This window comes from Engystomops pustulosus, chromosome 6 (assembly GCF_040894005.1).
Source record: "Engystomops pustulosus chromosome 6, aEngPut4.maternal, whole genome shotgun sequence".
Lineage (NCBI taxonomy): Eukaryota > Metazoa > Chordata > Amphibia > Anura > Leptodactylidae > Engystomops > Engystomops pustulosus.
Window position 1 is genome coordinate 5,845,105 of NC_092416.1, and position 18,917 is coordinate 5,864,021.

Consider the following 18,917-nt stretch of genomic DNA (forward strand, 5'->3'; position numbering starts at 1 on the left):
ATTACGTTACTATTAACATTAGAATTTACAAAAAGCATAGTGAACTCAATGTTAACACATGCGTTAATGTGGCATTTAAAATGTTAACAGTAAGGCAAATCACCTCTCATCAGCTGTTGTAATTAGTTTCAAAATGCATTAAAAACGCAATCAAGCCGTTACGTGTATCCTCACCCTTAGAAGTAACCAATAAAAAAAAAAGAAAAAATTTAAAAATTTTGACAAAAGAGGTTACTGTGCAAAATGTTAAACAGTTAAAGCATGTGAAATAATTCCAATTTACATGTTAAAATTGTGTCCATGAAAAAAAAATAAAAATTTGCACCTGCCCTGGACCAGGTGCAGGATTGCGCCATAATTGCCGCAAAAATGGCAAAAAGTCGCAAGGAACATCTGGAAAACAAAGATACATAAGGCGAACTGCACAAGGTGCAGACCAAGGCGTACTTGAAAAAGTCGCCAAATTTAGACAATTTGGCTAGCTGGAACTATGATACATTTGCCCCTAAGTCTTGCAACTTGCTTGGGTATTGCAGGCAGGAATCGTAGTCAGTGAAGCCAGAGGTCAGCACACAGGAGAATCTTAGCAATACAGAGGAGCAGGCAGGTATCATAGTCAAGACGAAGCCGGTGGTCTTTGCACAATAGAGAAGTCAGTCCAAGGAGAGAAGGAGACAATCTAGACTACAGGCTGGAAGCACAATAATCTTGCAAGGATGTATAGGCAAGGCTGGATTTAAATAGGAAGTCCAATCTAGAAAGGGGTGGAGCAAGGCCAGGGAAACAGGAACTAGGAACTGGATAGTCAAAAACTAGGCCAAGGATCAGCACTGGAGCTGTCCAGAGTGTGCATTGATACAGCTGCAGCCTGGGACAGCAGAGTCTGCCGGTTCAAGTCCTGACAGTAGTCCCCTCCTTTCAGGATGGCCTCTGGACATCCTAGGGGCTGGCTTTTCTGGATGTCTCTGATGAAAGGATTTTGTTAGCCTAGGGGCATGGACATTATTTCTGGCTCACAAGAATTTTCTTCTGGTCCATACCCCTTCCATTGCACTAGATACTGCAAACGACCTCTTGAAATTTTAGAGTCCAGGATTCTAACCACATCACATTCCTCCTCCCCTTGGATCTTTACTGGTGCAGGAGGTGGTTGATTTCGTCCTGGAAATGGGTTTTCATTGAATAGTTTATGCAATGATACATGGAACACAGGATGGAGTTTCAGACTGTTGGGAAGTTTTAAACGGAAGGCAACTTGATTAATTTGAGCAGAAATTTGGAAAGGTCCAATGAATTCCTGGGCCAATTTGGGAGAAGGAACATGCGTATTCAGATTTTTAGTAGACAATCAAACCTTATCGCCAACATTTAGGGTAGGAGGAGTCTTGCGATGTTTATCTGCCGCCTTTTTGTAGTTTTCTTGGGCTTCTTGTAGCATTTTAATTAGTTTTTTTCTGAGTTTCATGTAATGCTGTTAGTCTGTCAGTAACTGCAGGAGTAGATGTAGAAGATGGAAGGCTAGGAATAAACACAGGATGGAAGCCAAAGTTTGCATAAAATGGACTTTCAGATGTAGAACTACACTCACCGGCCACCGGTACACCTGTCCAACTGCTCGTTAACACTTAATTTCTAATCAGCCAATCACATGGCGGCAGTGCATCTAGGCATGTAGACATGGTCAAGACAATCTCCTGAAGTTCAAACCGAGCATCAGTATGGGGAAGAAAGGTGATTTGAGGCCTTTGAACGTGGCATGGTTGTTGGTGCCAGAAGGGCTGGTCTGAGTATTTCAGAAACTGCTGATCTCTAGGGTTTACAGAGAATGAAAAAAAATAAAAAAGAAAAAGGAAAAACATTCAGTGAGCGGCAGTTCTGTGGGCGGAAATGCCTTGTTGATTCCAGAGGTCAGAGGAGAATGGGCAGACTGGTTCGAGCTGATAGAAAGGCAACAGTGACTCAAATCGCCACCCGTTACAACCAAGGTAGGCAGAAGAGCATCTCTGACTGCACAGTACTTCGAACTTTGAGGCAGATGGGCTACAGCAGCAGAAGACCACACCGGGTGCCACTCCTTTCAGCTAAGAACAGGAAACTGAGGCTACAATTTGCACAAGCTCATCGAAATTGGACAGTAGAAGATTGGAAAAACGTTGCCTGGTCTGATGAGTCTCGATTTCTGCTGCGACATTCGGATGGTAGGGTCCGAATTTGGCGTCAACAACATGAAAGCATGGATCCCTCCTGCCTTGTATCAGCGGCTCAGGCTGGTGGTGGTGGTGTCATGGATCCATCCTGCATTGTATCAGCGGCTCAGGCTGGTGGTGGTGGTGTCATGGATGCATCCTGCCTTGTATCAGCGGCTCAGGCTGGTGGTGGTGGTGTCATGGATCCATCCTGCCTTGTATCAGCGGGTCAGGCTGGTGGTGGTGGTGTCATGGATCCATCCTGCCTTGTATCAGCGGCTCAGGCTGGTGGTGCTGGTGTCATGGATCATCCTGCCTTGTATCAGCGGGTCAGGCTGGTGGTGGTGGTGTCATGGTGTGGGGAATATTTTCCTACCTGAGTATTGTTGCTGACCATGTCCATCCCTTTATGAGCACAATGTACCCTGTAACATCTGATGGCTACTTTCAGCAGGATAATGCGCCATGTCATAAAGCTGGAATCATCTCAGACTGGTTTCTTGAACAAGACAATGAGGTCACTGGACACAAATGGCCTCCACAGTCACCAGATCTCAATCCAATAGAGCATCTTTGGGATGTGGTGGAACGGGAGATTCGCATCATGGATGTGCAGCCGACAAATCTGCGGCAACTGTGTGATGCCATCATGTCAATATGGAGCAAAATCTCTGAGGAGCTTCCAGCACCTTGTTGTATCTATGCCACGAAGAATTGAGGGAGTTCTGAAGGCAAAAGGGGGTCCAACCCGTTACTAGCATGGTGGACCTAATAAAGTGGCCGGTGAGTGTATGTTTGGAATTGTTGTAAGCAAATTCTGCTGTTGGTAAATAGTCCACCCAATCATCTTGAAGGTAAGAAATAAAGCAGCGGAGATATTGTTCCAGAGTTTGGTTAGTCCTTTCAGTCTGGTTGTTTGACTGAGGATGAAAAACAGAAGATAAATTAACTTTGATTCCTAAGGCTGTACAAAAATTCTTCCAAAATTCTTCCAAAAATGTGAATTGCACACCTCTATCTGAGATGACATTGTCTGGTGCAACAAGCAGCCTAAAAAAATCTCCTTTATCATTAATTCTGCAGTTTGTTCAGCAGTCGGGATTCGTTTGGTTGGTATAAAATGGGCCATTTTTGTGAGTCGGTCCACAACAACAAGGATGGTGGTCATTTCTTTAGAAGGAGGAAGATCCACAATAAAATCCATGGAAATTGATCCCCAAGGCCTGGATGGAACTTGCAGTGTTTGAAGAAGACCTAGAGGGGGAGAACGTGGAGTCTTGGTTCGTGCACAGGATGAAACATACTTCTTAACATCATTTTTACAATTGGGCCACCAAAATGAACGAAGCAACAGTTCATAAGTTTTCATAACTCCTAGAAGCCCTGCAAGTTTTGAATTATGGATCAGCTTTAAGACTTCAAGTCGAGCAGATTCAGGGGTATATAGTCTGTTGTCCTGCTTCCAGAACCCCTCTTTGAAGGAAAGATTCACATCCCGAGAAGGGTGATTGAGAAATGAGTCATTCTGATATCCATCTTTGATCTTTGTTAATAGCTCTTTGGAGTCAAGTATTCCTACAAAATTTTTGGAAGGTAAGATGGTTGACTCTGTCTCAGACCCCTCCTTAGGTTCATCAAGAATCCAGGATAAGGCATCAGCCTTGCCATTCCTTGAGCCTGGTCGAGGCCCACCGTGCTTGTCTTGCAGATAATCTCCTGGCAGTACGGATAAACTCTAAATTCCTGTGTCCTGTGGACACCTTCCAAAAGATGTCTCCATTCAGAGAAGGCAATTTTAATGGCCAACAGTTCTTTATTTCCGATGTCATAGTTCCGTTCTGCAGATGACATGGTATGGGAAAGAAAGGCACATGGATGAAGTTGCATCTTGTCACCAACTTGTTGAGACAGAACAGCTCCCACAGCAGCGTCTGAGGCATCTGCCTCCACAACACATGGTAATTCAGGATTTGGATGAACCAGTATGGGTGCAGAAGTTTATCAAAAGCCTCCTGTGCCTCTAAGGACCACAAAAATGCTTGGTTTTTCTTTGTGAGTGAAGTGATTGGAAAAATTACTTTAGAAAAGTCCTTTATGAATCTCCTGTAAAAATGTGCAAAGCCAACAAACCGCTGAATATCGTTCACATTTTTTGGGGGTAGGCCAATCCACAACAGCTTTAATTTTTCCAGGATCCATACACAGGCCTCCTGGAGATATGATTTGCCCCAGAAATTGGATTCTGGTTTGTTCAAATTCACACTAATTTAATATAAAGCTGATTCTCCTGTAAACATTCCAAGACTAACGTAACATGTCTGCGGTGTTCCTGCAAGGTGTCAGAAAATATTAGAATGTCATCAAGATATATCACAACAAATTGAGAAGTCTTGGGACACATCGGGGGTCATTTGCACCGATTTTTCCTGAATTGCCCCGGGATTTTGGCACACGCGATCGGATTATGGCGCATCGTTGCTGGCATGCACGCGATGGAAATCGGGGGGCATGGCCGAATGAAAACCCGACGGATTCGGAAAAACCGCCGCATTTTTAAAAAAAAATGTGTCGCTCGACACGCGCTTTTCTTCACCTAGGATAGCTTGGTGTACTTCAGTGCATTCCGATGCTCTTCAGCGCAGCAACGATACCTGGTGGACGTCTGTAGTCGATACACGGCCGCAAGGATGAGTCTTTCTTTTCTACAAAGAGCAAGGGTGCACCAGCTGGGGAGGAAGATGGACGAGTACTTTTAATTCTGGTTCAGAGAGATTGTAAATGCGCCCAAAAGGAAGAGCCGCTCCAGGAAGCAACTCAATAGGACAATCATAAGAGCGATGAGGAGGTAGCTGATCAGCTTTTTTCTTGCTGCAGACGTCATTGATATGTTGGTACTGAGGTGGCAACTTGTCTTTTTGAAGAGAAATCTCAGAGACTTGCAGTTGCTTTTGGATAGATACATTCATATGACAATTGTCCTTGCAGTATTCAGATGGAAAGGTAACCGACCTTGATTCCCAGTTGATAGAAGGATTATGTTTAGCAAACCATGGAATTCCTAGAATAACTGGAAACTTGGGAGAAGAAATCAAATGAAAAGTAATAGTTTCATGATGATTGGGTTCAAAACAGATTCCAAGGTCAATTGTCTCCTCAGTTACCGGCCCAGATGATAAAGGTGATCCATCAACTGTTTCCATTTCCATTGGCATGGATTTAGTCCTACGTGCGATGTTATTGTCGAGTGCAAACTGTAAGTCCATCAAATTACCTCCTGCCCCAGAATCCATTGTAATGTACGGCTCCCAATGGTGAAATGAGATGAATTAACTTTGTCTTGAGTTACAGATGAGATGGACTGAGAAGCAGAATCTGGTAGAGTAGAAAGTTCAACATTGTTTACCGACTCGCCACTTTTGCAGACTACAGTCCTTTGGATCTTATTAAGACAGTTGGAGGCATAATGTCCCGGTTCCCCACAATAAAGACACAGATTTTTAGTATGGCTACTAGAGAATCGAGGTGGAAAGTTGGGGAAATGTTTCCAAATTGTGTAATATCTTCTCAAAAGGGTTTCCTGAGTTCTTAGGTCGCCATTTTGAGACACACCATGACCATGAGGTGGTTGGAGACACCAAGTCTATCAATTCATGGGACCCAGGAAAACAATTTACATTTCTATTGAAGAGACAGAGGAAACCAATGAACATTTGTAAGGCACAGGGGAATCACAGAGGACGGTGGTTGGGGCAGGTGCTAAATATGTTATATCATACGGCAAAGGTAACTTCCCCAGAGCACCTATCATAAGAAGGGGCCTCATAACCCATAACTTATGACACATATCTACATGTATATTCCAGGGACCAGCCTGACCTGTGTACACCCCATGATTTCCAGGCTGCCCATGACTTCTCCAGAGATTATCCCCCACATACCAGCACATGGAGCCGGAAGAACAGCATTATGTACCAGGATATAAATATTTATAAGGAAAAATAACCAAAACATTTCCGGACCACATTTATATCAACAACAAGAGAGAAGAGTTGGTAACAAATCTTCCTATCTGTGTTCTATTACAGTCAACATGTTACGGTGCAAACGATGTTCTGGATCAATTCACACGAAATGCGAAAAATATGTAACATGTGGCCCAGAACATGATGCCTGCGTGACTATAATACTAAAGTCCACAAAAAGTAAGTTTAATGTTATGAGAATAAACACATAGGGGCAGATTTACTTACTCGGTCCGTTCGCGATCCAGCAGCGCGTTCTCTGCGGTGGATTCGGGTTCTGCCGGGATTCATTAAGGTAGTTCCTGTGACGTCCACCAGGTGGCGCTGCTGCGATAAAGAGCTTCGGAACGCACTCAAGAACACAGGCCTATTCCTAGTGAAGGTAAGTGCAAGCTCCGCGACAGTTTTTGTTTTTTAAATGCAGCGGTTTTTCCGAATCCGTCCGGTTTTCAATCGGCCACGCAATCGGCGCAAATCGGAAATATTCGGGTAACGCGTCGGGAAAACGCGAATCGGGCCCTTAGTAAATGACCCCCATTATATATAAACATTGCATAGAAAGTTCAAATATAATTTAGACTCCCCTATGTGGTGTAGTATATGGAGGATGTGTCATCTCTCCTGTGTGGTGTAGTATATGGAGGATGTGTCAGCTCTCCTGTGTGGTGTAGTATATAGAGGATGTGTCAGCTTTCTTGTGTGGTGCAGTATATAGAGGATGTGTCAGCTCTCCTGTGTGGTGTAGTATATAGGGGGGTGTCAGCTCTCCTGTGTGGTGTAGTATATAGGGGGTGTGTCAGCCCTCCTGTGTGGTGTAGTATATAGAGGACGTGTCTCCTGTGTGGTGTAGTATATAGAGTATGTGTCTCCTGTGTGGTGTAGTATATAGAGGATGTGTCAGCTCTCCTGTGTGGTGTAGTATATAGAGGATGTGTCAGCTATCCTGTGTGGTGTAGTATATAGAGGATGTGTCAGCTCTCCTGTGTGGTGTAGTATATAGAGGATGTGTCAGCTTTCTTGTGTGGTGCAGTATATAGAGGATGTGTCAGCTCTCCTGTGTGGTGTAGTATATAGGGGGGTGTCAGCTCTCCTGTGTGGTGTAGTATATAGGGGGTGTGTCAGCCCTCCTGTGTGGTGTAGTATATAGAGGACGTGTCTCCTGTGTGGTGTAGTATATAGAGTATGTGTCTCCTGTGTGGTGTAGTATATAGAGGATGTGTCAGCTCTCCTGTGTGGTGTAGTATATAGAGGATGTGTCAGCTATCCTGTGTGGTGTAGTATATAGAGGATGTGTCAGCTCTCCTGTGTGGTGTAGTATATAGGGGGTGTGTCAGCTCTCCTGTGTGGTGTAGTATAGAGGATGTGTCTCCTGTGTGGTGTAGTATATAGAGGATGTCTGGGCTCTCCTCCTGTGTGGTGTAGTATATAGATGATGTGTCAGCTCTCCTGTGTGGTGTAGTATATAGAGGATGTGTAATCTCTCCTGTGTGGTGTAGTATATAGAGGATGTGTCAGCTCTCCTGTGTGGTGTAGTATATAGAGGATGTGTCAGCTCTCCTGTGTGGTGTATTATATAGAGGATGTGTCAGCTCTCCTGTGAGGTGTAGTATATAGGGGGTGTGTCAGCTCTCCTGTGTGGTGTAGTATATAGGGGGGGTGTCAGCTCTCCTGTGTGGTGTAGTATAGAGGATGTGTCTCCTGTGTGGTGTAGTATATAGAGGATGTCTGGGCTCTCCTCCTGTGTGGTGTAGTATATAGATGATGTGTCAGCTCTCCTGTGTGGTGTAGTATATAGAGGATGTGTCAGCTCTCCTGTATGGTGTAGTATATAGAGGATGTGTCAGCTCTCCTGTGTGATGTAGTATATAGGGGGTGTGTCAGCTCTCCTGTGTGGTGTAGTATATAGGGGGGGGGGTGTCAGCTCTCCTGTGTGGTGAAGTATAGAGGATGTGTCTCCTGTGTGGTGTAGTATATAGAGGATGTCTGGGCTCTCCTCCTGTGTGGTGTAGTATATAGATGATGTGTCAGCTCTCCTGTGTGGTGTAGTATATAGAGGATGTGTCAGCTCTCCTGTATGGTGTAGTATATAGAGGATGTGTCAGCTCTCCTGTGTGATGTAGTATATAGGGGGTGTGTCAGCTCTCCTGTGTGGTGTAGTATATAGGGGGGTGTCAGCTCTCCTGTGTGGTGTAGTATAGAGGATGTGTCTCCTGTGTGGTGTAGTATATAGAGGATGTCTGGGCTCTCCTCCTGTGTGGTGTAGTATATAGATGATGTGTCAGCTCTCCTGTGTGGTGTAGTATATAGAGGATGTGTCAGCTCTCCTGTATGGTGTAGTATATAGAGGATGTGTCAGCTCTCCTGTGTGATGTAGTATATAGGGGGTGTGTCAGCTCTCCTGTGTGGTGTAGTATATAGGGGGTGTGTCAGCTCTCCTGTGTGGTGTAGTATATAGAGGATGTGTCTCCTGTGTGGTGTAGTATATAGAGGATGTGTCTGCTCTCCTGTGTGGTGTAGTATAGAGGATGTGTCTCCTGTGTGATGTAGTATATAGAGGATGTGTCTCCTGTGTGATGTAGTATATAGAGGATGTGTCTCCTGTGTGGTATAGTATATAGAGGATGTGTCAGCTCTCCTGTGTGGTGTAGTATATAGAGGATGTGTCCGCTCTCCTGTGTGGTGTAGTATATAGAGGATGTGTCAGCTCTCCTGTGTGGTGTAGTATATAGAGGATGTATCAGCTCTCCTGTGTGGTGTAGTATATAGAGGATGTGTCAGCTCTCCTGTGTTGTGTAGTATATAGAGGTTGTGTCAGTTCTCCTGTGTGATGTAGTATATAGAGGATGTGTCAGCTCTTCTGTGTGGTTCCTCTTATTTGCAATTTCTACATTTCTATTTGCAGATATTACTGATGAGACATATTTATAATTTTATAAAGCAGGAGGAAAGATCGTTTTGGAGATGATGAAGAGATGCGGCTTCTCCTCGGAGTGTAAGACTGCGGGGACCATAACCTCCACCCTGATGATTTCTTCCCGAAACACCTCCTGCTGTTATACTGATAACTGTCTCTCCCCAATACCGGATGGTAAGAACCTAAACTTTATTTAGCGGGTTAGAGCTCAGTAAAGTGATTGTCCTCAATATTTTCATGGCACATTCTGCTATTTCAAAAACTCCTCAATGGAAATTCAATGTTTAAAACAACAAAAGTTAACAGCAAAGTTTTGCTATCAGTTCAGCAGATATTTTCCTCGGTGACTGGTACATGGGGACTGTATTTGTACTTGAAGAAATTTACCTCTCAGACAGCGCTGAGCACCCCCAGATATTGCTTCCCCTTATTCATTGTTTCTTACTATACGTTGCTTTCCCCACGCCAGGCATTATTTTTTCATAGACATTACGGAGCAGCCAATAACTTTTGCTGCCCTCTAACTAGAACGGGCGACAGCCATAATTTCTGTGGACCCAAGATCCCCACAGCAGTGGGGAAGGGTGTAAATCCAGGTGCCCAATGTTTGTAGGATTAGCCATCACTAAGTCTGAACTAAGGTCTCCTGGTGGGATGTAACAGACCCTGACAGAGATGTCATGGCCTAAAGTGTAACTAGGATTGGAATTTAGAATTGGAGCTGAAGAGACGGGAGGACTACAAATAATGCAATACGGCAATATTTATGTATTATTTCCACAAGTTCTTATCTTGCGATGTAACTTTTGGATTATGTAAATGTCCTACAATAAAATGTTTGCAGCTGAGCAAGATTTCGGAACCTGCACTGATGATTCGTGGTTAGACTTGTTTTTCAATAATTTCATTATGGAGAACCTCCAAACCTCTCATACCTCCCCTTTTATAATATTTATAATTATGGCAGATTAATCTTCAATACTTATGCATTTCTTTATCTAGTTCCCACCGAAAGCAACAAAACCAATGGGCACTTCTGTGAATCTTGTTATTTTGTGGTCCACGGTAGCTGTAAAGATGGAGAACGCGTCGCTTGTACCGGGGATGCAACGAGGTGTATTACCAGCACAATGACAATGAAGAGAGGTAACACACATTTCTAACTAATCCTTATGGTGATAAGACATCTGTATTCACTCAAAACTTGAATCTAGCTGTAGCAAAGTCATCAAATCTTTACATCTCAGAGTAGTTCGGAGGCCTTGGTGGGTCCTGCACTGCTGAATCAAGGAGAGATTAGTCTGGAAGTAGCTGAGCTCTAAGCAGGAAAAACTCTAGCAGAGGTGCGGTGCTGACCAGAGGGCAAAAAGCAGAACATTAAGATTAAGATCTTATGTGGGATAGAGCTGGGGTTCCTAAGGCAAACCAGATCATTATTTTTTGGACCACTCTCTACAGTATAAACCGCTAGGAGATAGCCCATAACACTCATGACATGTGCACAGCTTGAACATTTTAGTTAGTTTAGTCAGTTTTTTTGCGGGGAATTTGTAAAGTGATGCAAAACAGTAGTTAAGATAACAATAGGGAGGCAACATAAAACCCATAGCCCGTGTCTACTGGCTGCCTCCATGTCATCTTTACAGTGGGTATGAAAAGTATTCAGACCACATTAAATATTTTACTCTTTGTTTCATTGCAACCAATTGGTAAGAAGAAAAATCTTCCTTTTTTTACCCATTAATGTGCACCCTGCCTCCATCTTGACAGAAAAAAACAGGGCTCACAGCTCCCAATTCATGTCAGAGCACATGAGAATCATGAGGTCTAAGGAACTGCCCAAGGTGGAGAAAACTAGGCGCTGCTCATCACCTGACAATACAATCCCAGCAGTGACACATGGTGGGGCAGCATTAGGCTATGGGGGAAGGGACAGGGCCACTGGGTGTAATGGAAGTAAAGATGAAAGCGGCCAAGAATAGAGATATCCTGGATGAAACCTCTTCCAGAGGCTCCGGAACATAGACTAGCTCAAACCTTCCAAAAAGAAAATGGGGCACATTTACTTATCCGTCCGAGGAGTTTGTCCAAAATGCATTGTTCCGACGATCATGCACTCTGCCGCGATTCACTAAGATCCTGCCCAATATCCTGCATGTGTCGCTTCCCCGCTCAGGTCCTCGGTGTTCACCTTCTTCTTACCGGTGCATGTAAGTACATTGTCTTGCGACACAAATTGAAAGATAAATCCCGCGATCAATCCGAATACGTCGGATTGTCGCCCCCTCCCCCATTTCTGTCGCGTGGAAGCAAGAGCAGCTGCGCCAAAATTCGAACGGATACAACACAATCCCCTGCTAAATACCTGTCCGAGCCATGCAAAAACCACGAACAGTCCGACGAAAGTGCGATCTGCAACCCTTAGTAAATAAACCCCAATGATCCTAAGCACACAGCTAAAATAACAAAGCAGAGGCTTCAGAACATCTCTGTGACCATCCTTGAGTGGCCCAGCCAGAGCCAGGACCTAAACCCAATGGAGCATCTCTGGAAGATGGCCTCCACCAACATTCACCAGGATCTGCAGGGAGGAGGCAGAGGATCCCCAAATCAAGGGGTGAGGAACTTGTAGCATCTTCCTAAGAAGACTCCTGGCTGCACCAGCTCCAAAACTGCTTCTACTCATCACTGAGCAAAGTGGCTAAATACGTATCACCGTGGGCTGAATACTCATCAGCGGGGGCTGAATACTTATCACCGGGGGCGGAATACTCATCACCGGAGGCTGAATACTCATCACCGGGGGCTGAATACTCATCACCGGAGGCAAAATACTTTTCACCAGGGGCTGAATACTTTTCACCAGGGGCTGAATACTCATCACCGGGGGCTGAATATTTATCACCAGGAGCTGAATACTTATCACCAGGGGCTGAATACCTATCACCGGGGGCTGAATATTTATCACCAGGAGCTGAATACTTATCACCGGGGGCGGAATACTCATCACCGGAGGCTGAATACTCATCACCGGGGGCTGAATACTCATCACCAGGAGCTGAATACTTATCACCGGGGGCTGAATATTTATCACCAGGAGCTGAATACTTATCACCAGGAGCTGAATACTTATCACCAGGGGCTGAATACTTATCACCAGGAGCTGAATGCTCATCACCGGAGGATGAATTCTTATAACCGGGGGGCTGAATACTTATCACCAGGAGCTGAATACTTATCACCAGGAGCTGAATACTTATCACCAGGAGCTGAATACTTATCACCGGGGGGCTGAATACTTTTCACCAGGGGCTGAATACTTATCACCAGGAGCTGAATGCTCATCACCGGAGGATGAATTCTTATAACCGGGGGCTGAATACTTATCACCGGGGGCTGAATACTTATCACCGGGGGCTGAATACTTATCACCAGGAGCTGAATACTTATCACCAGGGGCTGAATACTTATCACCGGGGGCTGAATACTTATCACCGGGGGCTGAATACCTATCACCGGGGGCTGAATACTTATCACCGGGGGCTGAATATTTATCACCAGGGGCTGATTACTTATCACCAGGAGCTGAATGCTCATCACCGGAGGATGAATTCTTATAACCGGGGGCTGAATACTTATCACCAGGAGCTGAATACTTATCACCAGGGGCTGAATACTTATCACCGGGGGCTGAATACTTATCACCGGGGGCTGAATACTTATCACCGGGGGCTGAATACCTATCACCGGGGGCTGAATATTTATCACCAGGGGCTGAATACTTATCACCGGGGGCTGAATACTTATCACCAGGAGCTGAATACTTATCACCGGGGGCTGAATATTTATCACCAGGAGCTGAATACTTATCACCAGGAGCTGAATACTTATCACCAGGGGCTGAATACTTATCACCAGGAGCTGAATACTTATCACCAGGGGCTGAATACTTATCACCAGGAGCTGAATACTTATCACCAGGGGCTGAATACTTATCACCAGGGACTGAATACTTATCACCAGGGGCTGAATACTTATCACCAGGGACTGAATACTTATCACCAGGGGCTGAATACTTAGCACTATTGGCTGAATACTTATCACCAGGGACTGAATACTTATCACCAGGGACTGAATACTTATCACCGGGGGCTGAATACTTATCACCAGGAGCTGAATACTTATCACCGGGGGTTGAATACTTATCACCGGGGGCTAAATACTTATGACCAGTAGCTGAATACTTATCACCGGGGGCTGAATACTTATCACCGAGGGCTGAATACTTATGACCAGGGGCTGAATACTTATCACCGGGGGCTGAATACTTATCACCGGGAGCTGAATACTTATCACCAGGAGCTGAATACTTATCACCAGGAGCTGAATACTTATCACCGGGGGCTGAATACTCATCACCAGGGGCTGAATACTTTTCACCAGGGGCTGAATACTTTTCTCCAGGGGCCAAATACTTATCACCGGGGGCTGAATACTTATCACCAGGAGCTGAATACTTATCACCAGGAGCTGAATACTTATCACCAGGAGCTGAATACTCATCACCGGGGGTTGAATTCTTATAACCGGGGGCTGAATACTTATCACCAGGAGCTGAATACTTATCACCGGGGGTTGAATACTTATCATCGGGGGCTGAATACTTATCACCAGGAGCTGAATACTTATCACCAGGAGCTGAATACTTATCACCAGGGGCTGAATACTTATCACCAGGGGCTGAATACTTATCACCAGGGGCTGAAAACTTATCACCAGGGGCTGAATACTTAGCACTATTGGCTGAATACTTATCACTATTGGCTGAATACTTATCACCAGGGACTGAATACTTATCACCGGGGGCTGAATACTTATCACCAGGGGCTGAATACTTATCACCAGGAGCTGAATACTTATCACCGGGGGCTGAATACTTATTACCGGGGACTGAATACTTATCACCGGGGGCTGAATACTTATCACCGGGGACTGAATACTTATCACCAGGAGCTGAATACTTATCACCAGGGGCTGAATACTTATCACCAGGGGCTGAATACTTATCACCAGGAGCTGAATACTTATCACCAGGGGCTGAATACTTAGCACTATTGGCTGAATACTTATCACCAGGGACTGAAAACTTATCACCAGGGACTGAATACTTATCACCGGGGGCTGAATACTTATCACCAGGAGCTGAATACTTATCACCGGGGGTTGAATACTTATCACCGGGGGCTAAATACTTATGACCAGTAGCTGAATACTTATCACCGGGGGCTGAATACTTATCACCGAGGGCTGAATACTTATGACCAGGGGCTGAATACTTTTCACCAGGGGCTGAATACTTTTCTCCAGGGGCCAAATACTTATCACCAGGAGCTGAATACTTATCACCAGGAGCTGAATACTTATCACCAGGAGCTGAATACTCATCACCGGGGGTTGAATTCTTATAACCGGGGGCTGAATACTTATCACCAGGAGCTGAAAACTTATCACCGGGGGTTGAATACTTATCACCGGGGGCTGAATACTTATCACCAGGAGCTGAATACTTATCACCAGGGGCTGAATACTTATCACCAGGGGCTGAATACTTATCACCAGGGGCTGAATACTTATCACCAGGGGCTGAATACTTAGCACTATTGGCTGAATACTTATCACCAGGGACTGAATACTTATCACCGGGGGCTGAAAACTTATCACCAGGGGCTGAATACTTAGCACTATTGGCTGAATACTTATCACCAGGGACTGAATACTTATCACCGGGGGCTGAATACTTATCACCGGGGGCTGAATACTTATCACCAGGGGCTGAATACTTATCACCAGGGGCTGAATACTTAGCACTATTGGCTGAATACTTATCACCAGGGACTGAATACTTATCACCGGGGGCTGAATACTTATCACCAGGGGCTGAATACTTATCACCAGGAGCTGAATACTTATCACCGGGGGCTGAATACTTATCACCGGGGACTGAATACTTATCACCGGGGGCTGAATACTTATCACCGGGGACTGAATACTTATCACCGGGGGCTGAATACTCATCACCGGGGGCTGAATACTCATCACCGGGGGCTGAATACTTATCACCAGGAACTGAATACTTATCACCGGGGGCTGAATACTTATCACCGGGGGCTGAATACTTATCACCGGGGGCTGAATACTTATCACCGGGGGTTGAATACTTATCACCAGGAGCTGAATACTTATCACCGGGGGCTGAATACTTATCACCAGGAGCTGAATACTTATCACCAGGAGCTGAATACTTATCACCAGGAGCTGAATACTTATCACCGGGGGTTGAATACTTATCATCGGGGGCTGAATACTTATCACCAGGAACTGAATACTTATCACCGGGGGCTGAATACTTATCACCGGGGGCTGAATACTTATCACCAGGAGCTGAATACTTATCGCTAGGGGCTGAATATTTATCACCGGGGGCTGAATACTTATCACCAGGGGCTGAATACTTATCACCAGGAGCTGAATACTTATCACCAGGGGCTGAATACTTATCACCAGGGGCTGAAAACTTATCACCAGGGGCTGAATACTTATCACTATTGGCTGAATACGTATCACCAGGAACTGAATACTTATCACCGGGGACTGAATACTTATCACCTTGGGCTGAATACTTATCACCGGGGACTGAATACTTATCACCAGGAACTGAATACTTATCACCGGGGGCTGAATACTTATCACCAGGAGCTGAATACTTATCACCGGGGGCTGAATACTTATCACCGGGGGCTGAATACTTATCACCGGGGGCTGAATACTTATCACCAGGAGCTGAATACTTATCACCAGGGGGCTGAATACTTATCACCGGGGGCTGAATACTTATCACCGGGGGTTGAATACTTATCACCAGGGGGCTGAATACTTATGACCAGGAGCTGAATACTTATCACCGGGGGCTGAATACTTATCACCGGGGGCTGAATACTTATCACCGGGGCTGAATACTTATCACCGGGGGCTGAATACTCATCACCGGGGGTTGAATACTTATCACCGGGGGGCTGAATACTTATCATCGGGGGCTTAATACTTATCACCAGGGGCCGAATACTTATCACCGGGGGCTGAATACTTATCACCGGGGGCTGAATACTTATCACCGGGGGCTGAATACTTACCACCGGGGGCTGAATACTTATCACCGGGAGCTGAATACTTATTACCGGGAGCTGAATACTTATCACCAGGGGCTGAATACTTATCACCAGGGGCTGAATACTTATCACCAGGGGCTGAATACTTATCACCGGGGGCTGAATACTTATCACCGGGGGCTGAATACTTACCACCGGGGCTGAATACTTATCACCGGGAGCTGAATACTTATTACCGGGAGCTGAATACTTATCACCGGGGGCTGAATACTTATCACCAGGGGCCGAATACTTATCACCGGGGGCTGAATACTTATCACCGGGGGCTGAATACTTATCACCGGGGGCTGAATACTTACCACCGGGGGCTGAATACTTATCACCGGGGGCTGAATACTTATCACCGGGGGCTGAATACTTATCACCGGGGGCTGAATACTTATCACCGGGGGCTGAATACTTATCACCAGGGGCTTAATACTTATCACCAGGAGCTGAATACTTATCACCAGGGGGCTGAATACTTACCACCGGGGGCTGAATACTTATCACCGGGAGCTGAATACTTATTACCGGGGGCTGAATACTTATCACCGGGGGATGAATACTTATCACCGGGGGCTGAATACTTATCACAAGGGGATGAATACTTATCACCAGGGGCTGAATACTTATCACCGGGGGTTGAATACTTATCACCGGGGGCTGAATACTTATTACCGGGGGCTGAATACTTATCACCGGGGGTTGAATACTTATCACCTGGGGCTGAACACTTATTACCGGGGGCTGAATACTTATCACCTGGGGCTGAATACTTACTACCGGGGGCTGAATACTTACCACCATGGACTGAATACTTATCACCGGGGACTGAATACTTATCACCGGGGGCTGAATACTTATCACCGGGGACTGAATACTTATCACCGGGGGATATTCCAGGGTTTCTTGTTAATATCTAGATTTCAGTTTCTTTTTTATATGATGGGGGCAGAGAGAACATTAAGGAGCAAAATAACTTTTTGTTCTTATCAATTGGCTACAATAAAACAAAGATTGTAGAATTTTAAGGGGTCTGAATACTTTCCCTTCCCTCTGTAACTACATTCTTGGATCAGTAGATTGTGGAAATACTCCAGTAAATAAAATATAAATATTTATTTTTTGGATAATTTTCAACATTATTTTCTGTCTACAGGACCCGAGTCTAGGATTATATTGCATCGCGGTTGTGCTGACCCCGGTCTATGTAGCAACACAAATATATCAGTGACCTACGCCCAGAGCACGCTGCAGGAGACCAGATTATGTAGTGTTCCCGGAATAAGCAGCTTCCACCCTCCTATCGCGCTGTTTGTTTACTTCATGTTATTGTCACTGTTTATAGTAATGTAATAAGTATCAGACGCTCCGGATAATCCCTCAATATTATATCAGTTACTGGAGGAGTCACAGTGTGTATAGTATATATGATGTGTATAATATGTATAGTGTATAATATGTATAGTGTATAATATGTATAGTGTATATGATGTGTATAATATGTATAGTGTATAATATGTATAGTGTATAGTAATATGTATAGTGTATAATATGTATAGTGTATAATATGTATAGTGTATATGATGTGTATAATATGAATAGTGTATAATATGTATAGTGTATAATATGAATAGTGTATAATATGTATAGTGTATAATATGTATAGTGTATATGATGTATAGTGTATAATATGTATAGTGTATATGATGTGTATAATATGTATAGTGTATAATATGTATAGTGTATCATATGTATAGTGTATAGGATGTGTATAATATGTATAGTGTATAGTAATATGTATAGTGTATAATATGTATAGTGTATAGTGTGTGTATAATATGTATAGTGTATAATATGTATAGTGTATAATATGTATAGTGTATAGTACGTGTATAATATGTATAGTACGTGTATAATATGTATAGTGTATAGTATGTGTATAATATGAATAGTACGTGTATAATATGTATAGTACGTGTATAATATGTATAGTGTATAGTAATATGTATAGTGTATAGTAATATGTATAGTATGTGTATAATATGTATAGTGTATAGTAATATGTATAGTGTATAATATGTATAGTGTATAATATGTATAGTGTATAGTATGTGTATAATATGTATAGTGAATAGTATGTGTATAATATGTATAGTATGTGTATAATATGTATAGTGTATAGTATGGGGGTCATTTATTAAGGGCCCGATTCGCGTTTTCCCGACGTGTTACCCGAATATTTCCGTTTTGCGCCGCTTGTACTTAAATTGCCCCGGGATTTTGGCGCACGCGATCGGATTGTGGCGCATCGGCGCTGGCATGCGCGCGACGGAAATCGGGGGGCGTGGCCGAACGAAAACCCGACGTATTCGGAAAAACCGCCGCATTTAAAAACCGAAAATGTGTCGCATAAGGACCGCTTACCTTCACCTGGTCCAGCTCGGTGCATTCCGGCGCGATGAGTTTACTTTCAGCGCAGCAGCGCCACCTGGTGGACGGCGGAAGAACTACCTTATTAAATCCCGGCCGGACCCGAATCCAGAGCGGAGAAGCCGCCGCTGGAACGCGAATGGACCGGGTAAGT

At 44.4% G+C, this 18,917-nt stretch overlaps 1 protein-coding gene across 1 annotated transcript in view; it reads left to right on the plus strand.

Moving 5' to 3' along the window:
• LOC140065298 (uncharacterized) overlaps positions 1–17,726 on the plus strand; it is a 36,354-nt gene extending 18,628 nt beyond the window's left edge. Inside the window, exons 6-9 of the mRNA XM_072112891.1 lie at positions 6,272–6,388; positions 9,147–9,296; positions 10,125–10,268; positions 17,490–17,726. Coding sequence (XP_071968992.1) covers positions 6,272–6,388; positions 9,147–9,296; positions 10,125–10,268; positions 17,490–17,686 — 608 coding nt within the window. The 3' untranslated portion in view covers positions 17,687–17,726. The remainder of the gene's footprint in view (positions 1–6,271; positions 6,389–9,146; positions 9,297–10,124; positions 10,269–17,489) is intronic.
• The last annotated feature ends 1,191 nt before the right edge of the window (positions 17,727–18,917 follow it).